Source organism: Geotrypetes seraphini, chromosome 3, assembly GCF_902459505.1.
Source record: "Geotrypetes seraphini chromosome 3, aGeoSer1.1, whole genome shotgun sequence".
Taxonomy (NCBI): domain Eukaryota; kingdom Metazoa; phylum Chordata; class Amphibia; order Gymnophiona; family Dermophiidae; genus Geotrypetes; species Geotrypetes seraphini.
The window spans coordinates 221578876-221584875 of record NC_047086.1 but is presented as its reverse complement, the minus strand read 5'-3'; the positions used below and the strand labels follow the sequence as shown (position 1 = coordinate 221584875).

The window sequence follows — 6000 nt, the reverse complement described above, 5'->3', positions numbered from 1 at the left end:
GCACACGCTGTGTTGACTGTGAGGCATCATTGTAGATACTCACACAGACCCTTAAACCAGCCCTTCAGCACTATGAAAAGTTTCATTTTCAGACCAAAGCATATATACACTATAATGAACATGTGGGTGTCGGATCGAAATAGTTCCACACCTCGCAACTCAGCTTCACCATGCCCAAGTTCATTCTCACTCACGCAGCAGCTACTGGAGTTACTACCCACATACAGCGGTGCGTAGCCATCACAGAAAAATGGATGCCTCCACCTCATGGGAAAATGTTTTTCAAAGTTTGCAAACCCAAATCGTGGCCAGTTTCAGCCACAGAGAAGCCTGGGTGTTCTGCAAGAGATTTCACAGCAAAAATCTGAGAAAATGGTAATGGACAGAGAAACGATGAAAATCAGCAGTTTGCTGGCAGCCTCAAACAAACATAAAAATCAACTATTTTTTTCATAGAATGTTTTTTCTTTGGCACCATGAATGGAACTACACACCCTATGAAAATTACTCATTTTTTCAATTTTCTGGAGGCAGCTTATATATATATTTTTTTTAAATTATAAAATGGAACTCCATAATCTCCTCTGGCAATGTTAAGAGGTTAAGAGCATTGCAGAAATAAAGGCGAATGCTCCTCTAACACTGCAGTGGCATGTCATCTTCACGAGAAGTCCTCGCTAAACTCCCACCCTATTTTCTAGGAAAAGCCCCGGGACTATGATCTCAGTCCATAAAGTCATCTGTCCCTAAAATTCTTTTTATAACCCCCTCCCCCCCCCCAGTGATCTCCAACCTGGATGTGATTTTTGCAAATGAAACACAGGATAAGATTCACAATGAAAAAGACACAGGTGTTGTGAGGTGGCATAGTACAGTTATCACAAAAACTGGTAAGATTTAAAACATAATAATAAGTTTAAAAACGCACCACCACACCACTGGAATCTGAAGTACTGGAGAACCCACACCTTCCTGCCCATCAAAACAGAACCTGAGGGCTCCAGTTTCACATGGGCAAGAGACTCCGCAGACCAGCAGGAGAGATGGTTGGATTCTGGCTGCTTGGTGGCAGATTTGTCAAGTCTGTACCGTTTTTTTTCATGCAATGGCTCATGTGAAAATATGCACCCTACCACCACCAGCCACTCAAAGTCTCTCTATACGGCTCTGTGGTGTGAAAGAAGGAAATCTCCAAGACATTCATTTTAGCCAGGTCCCCAGACCACTACAAAAGAACTGTTCCTCTCAATTCTCCTTTAGAAAAAGGGACAAAGGCAGAGAGGAACAGAAAAGCGAGGAGGGTGCTTCTGACAGAAGCAGAAGCGGGTTCTGAGGAATAACATGTGCAACTGTGAGAAAAAAGGTGCTCCATGTCAGTTGAATATTGCCCTTCTGTATCACAAATGCTGCTACGAAGGGAAAGGCGGAGGGTGGCTGAAGAAAAATGGCTGCAGATAAGACACCGCAGAGAGCTGATGAAGAGCACAGTCAGTCTGGTCCACAGCTAGGAAATACTGCCCTTCCTAGAGTCACGACTACTCTTGCTTCCCTATATTGCCACCAGGAATCACTTTCCTACTCACTTGTTCTTTGGTCAACTCTTATGAAGTGTTTTTGTTACTTTTCCAATGAAATAATTAAAGAAAATGAAAATGACTCTTTCACAATAAATAACTGCTGAGTACCATCTGGGAGGGTATGAGAAAACTCTAAGCAAGTGCTCCTCTCCTGCCTGTGCCGTCTTCAGGAAGAGTGCGCAGTCCGAACCAGTGACACAGAGTCACAAAATGAAGTCCTTCTGGAAAGGCAACAGAGGCGGCGGTGAAAAGGAAATGCCAACATGTTGACAAATGTACGTGTGGACTCTTTCTCCTACCCATCCTCCATGGGCCCACTCACTGCCTCTCTCCAAGCTATGTAGACGTCAGGACACCAGTCACTCGGTCAACTCCTTCTTGAAAGATCAGGTCCTCCAACAGGGGTCCCTCTGCCCCTCAAGGCTGAAGCTTCTGCTAACTGCTTATTGGTCCATCATTCAGGAAATATGTGGTCATTTCCCCTTTTCCTTTGACCTTGACCAGCCCTCTGCACTCCAGCTTGTAACCTTTGGCTGCCAAAACCTGGTACAGGTCTGTGGTTACCTGAAGGAGAAAAAAAAGAGATACCCCCACCAATAAATAAAAAAGCAAACACTAAAAAGACATAGATATCAATAATTTCCTGTAAAATTGGATTATTTTCTTCTGTGCTGAAACCTATAATCTGTGCTAGGCCTGCAACTCTGTATATTTATTATCTGCCTTACAATGAGCTGCTAAACTTAGCTAAAGTATTTCTAAAAACCTGAGAGATTTCCCTGGGCTCCCCCTTCTCCTTTGCTGCAAATCCCTTTCTGAAGCACCTTCACTTTTCCAGAGGAGTGCTTAAGGTAGGGATTTACACAGGAGGCGAGCTCTGTGACCTATAGCAAAGGCAGAGTGGGTGGTGCAGTGGTTAGAGCTACACCCCAGCACCCTGGGCTTGTAGGTTCAAATCCCACACTGCTCCTTGTAAACCTGGGCAAGTCACTTAATCCTCCAGTGCCCCAGGTACATTAGATAGAGAGTGAGCCCACCGGGACAGATAGGGAAAAATGCTTGAGTACCTGAATAATTTGTAATCCGCATAGAATTGTAGGATATGCAGAATATAAATAAATTAAAATCAGCCAATTTGTGCTCAGTGATGTCCAACCACTGAACTCCTCGACAAATGCCATGCTTCCTTCACTCAAACTGCATATAATAATAAGACCCCTTTCCTTTTACTCCCACAACAGGGCTGTTACCTGTATGCGGTCAGGGACCCCTGTACTGTCCATGCGACTAGCCACATTCACAGTGTTACCCCAGATATCATACTGGGGTTTTCGTGCACCAATGACCCCTGCGACCACAGGGCCAATGTTCAATCCTAAATAGATAAATAAAAAAATATTATAAAGTAGTCCTCGGTCCTCATATACTGCAGATCTACGTTGTTTACACTTAGCTCCTTGCTCTTTGGACAAAGTTCAGATGTCTTTCAGAGCATCATTTGGCTTACTGTACATACTATATCTAAGAGAATCATCAAAATCAATCACATAGCTGGATCTCTACATCCATATTTCTTCCAGGCATATGTCTCAGCATCCCAAGAACCTCACCCCCCTAAAACAGTCAATATCCAAACTCCAGCTGCAAGACTGCCTACGTCCTCAACTCCCACCTCAACCCCATGCCTCTCTGCACCTCCCCCGCTCCCAAACCTAGGGCTCTTAGAACTCCCGTTGCCCCCTCTCCTAATGCTTTTCCCCCAAGACTTCCGCCTCAAGCCCAGGGTTCCCAGCACCCCTACCTCAATCCCCAGAATGGATTTCTCACCAATTTTCATTTGAAAATTGTTGAAGGAATGCTCATTAATGTATTTCATCTGTTCCATGAGCCTCATGGCATAGTCAGCCAGCGCAATGATGTGGGACTTGCCCTCCTTGTCATATGTGGTATCATTCAGGCCAGATGCTGCCATGTAAGTGCTCCCAATGGTTTTAATTTTCTCCAGCTGCCGATACCTCTCTTCACTGATAATCTGCAAGAGAAAATGAGGCAATGGTGACTAAAGGCCTTCCCTGCAGAATGTAATCCAGGAAGCAGCCCCAGAAGATGAGAGAAATAACTATCCAGTACAAGATCTAAGACATTAAGCTCTGCATACATTATAGCTTTGTATTGTATCCACCCCCCAAAAAAATATTATACTGGTTTGCAGCACAGGAACCCACTGGCACTGCATCACTTCAACAGTGCGACCACAGTTACATGGGATATCAACCAGTGAAGATTTGGGATGGAGACTTGAAATTGGTCAGAGGATATCTGAGAGAGCATAAGACAGTAGTGAGAAGCACTCATTTCCCCTATGGAAGCCCACCTTCCAGATAAGTGACTGCTTCCCCAGGGTGAGAGGATGAAGGACTATACCATAAACACAACCGAGGACAGCTCACCTCATCAAAGTCGGCGATGATCTCATTTAGCAGCCGCAGACACTCCACCCCTTCGTTGTTGGCTTCCAGCTCCACGTAGAACTCGGAGAAGTTACTAATGGAGGCGAACATTACGGCCACACACTCACAAGACTGGTAATAGAGCTCATCATTGCGCCGTTCCCGTGCCAGGAAGTGTGCTGCCACATCCTTAGGGAGGATATTATGAAGAAGCCGCCTGTTATAAGCCTGAAGCTCTTCCATGTCTTCCTTTTCTCCAGTAGCCTAAAGAATGAGCAAAAGTTAGAAGCTGGCCAGCTTTTTTCAGAACAGAATTACTCTCATGCTCCATTTCCTTTCTACTAACTCGTTTAATTAGGTGAACCTGGAACAGCATGATTTAGTCCTGATTTAGCACTTCATGCATGGAACAAACTCAGTACTGGATCAAGCTCTCAGGAACAATGCTATATTTTCAGGAAATTTAACAGACCTCACTGTTGGAATCTACTTTTTAGAGCTACCATTAAGCCACTCAAATCCTAGAAAAACACACCATGGGCTAATCACTTTGAAAGGTCTACTCGGCACAGGTGCATGATTTGTACAGACTCCCAGCCCGAAGTGACCTCACTCCCAGGGATAATGGGGAAGCAGCACAGGGAACATCCTTCAGTGCAGACACACCAATGCCACTCTCCATCTTGTCATTCAGCATTTTAATTTAAAGGAGATAAGATCTTTGGGATTCACCTGAGGGTCTTTTTATGGCTCTCAACCCTCAGAATAGGAAGCATAAAAACATAAGAATTGCCATATTGGGACAGACTGACGGTCCATCAAGCCCAGTATCCTGTTTCCAAGTACAGTGGAACCTTGGTTTATGAGCATAATTCGTTCCAGAAGCATACTCGTAAACCAAAATACTCGTATATCAAAGCGAGTTTCCCCATGGAACTAAGGGAAACTCGCTTGATACGTTCCACCCACTCCCACCCCCTGAGGCCAGCGGCGCTGCTCTACCTCCCCCCCAAGATCCAGCAATGCTTCCCCCGCTCATGAAGGCCCCCCGCTTGATCCGCCACCCCCCCCCCCCCCACTCATGTCACCCCCCCGCGTGATCCACCATCCACCTGCTCATGGCGCCCCCCCCGCGATCCAGCACCCCCCACTCGCGTCGCACCCCCCCCCCCGCCATGATCCAGCATCCCCCAGGCACCCACCCACCCACCCAATCACATTCCTTATCCCCATTTGGCACCGGCACCAACGCACAGGACATGCCGGTGCCGGTGCCGAAGATCTGCCTTCTTCTTTGTGCTGGGCCTTGAGCATCTGCGCATGCTCAAGGCCTTCGGGTTCCCGTTCTCTCCGAGAAGGTTAGGGCTCTTCAGCTTGGAAAAGAGACAGCTGAGGGGAGATATGATTGGTTTTAAAAGTATCTCCCTGTAACTTCATTGAGTGTCCCCTAGTATTTGTAATTTTTGACGGAGTGAAAAATCGATCCACTTGTACCCGTTCTACTCCACTCAGGATTTTGTAGACTTCAATCATCAAAGAAGTTCACCGCAGTAACAAGCAGAACATCCATCAATACAGAACTATATCAACCATAAAAACTGTGAAAAAACAGTAAGAACAGTGTTCCCCCCCCCCCCCATAACCCCCTCTAAGTTCCCTAATCTCCACAGAAGTGCTGGACATCATATATCCAAAGAGCAAAACCTCAAAACAGCAGGATATCCCCAAATCCCTCCCCCACTCATCCCCACCTAAACCAGAAAACACCAAATAATGTCTGGTAACCAGAACCCGGTAAGGGAAAATCACAGATGATACAGAAGCCCAGCATCAGAAAGGCAAGAAATGCCCTGAAGAGAAGCCGTACCCCAAGCTCCCTCCACCTCCAGATATGTGCCCCATATATTTAGATATTGAGACCATTTACGGGTCATAAGTACGGTTAAGCAAAAGCGCTCACACACTTAACCCCA

At 46.0% G+C, this 6000-nt stretch overlaps 1 protein-coding gene across 7 annotated transcripts in view; it reads right to left on the bottom strand.

The window, feature by feature from the left end:
- Positions 1–830: 830 nt before the first annotated feature.
- ADCY6 (adenylate cyclase 6) overlaps positions 831–6000 on the bottom strand; it is a 218515-nt gene continuing 213345 nt past the window's right edge. For all 7 annotated transcript variants that reach the window (XM_033938871.1, XM_033938869.1, XM_033938870.1 and 4 more), the window contains 4 exons: positions 4028–4291; positions 3405–3609; positions 2828–2952; positions 831–2141 (listed from right to left, as the gene is read on the bottom strand). In XM_033938871.1, the coding sequence (XP_033794762.1) occupies positions 2013–2141; positions 2828–2952; positions 3405–3609; positions 4028–4291 (723 nt within the window). In that variant the 3' untranslated portion in view covers positions 831–2012. The remainder of the gene's footprint in view (positions 2142–2827; positions 2953–3404; positions 3610–4027; positions 4292–6000) is intronic.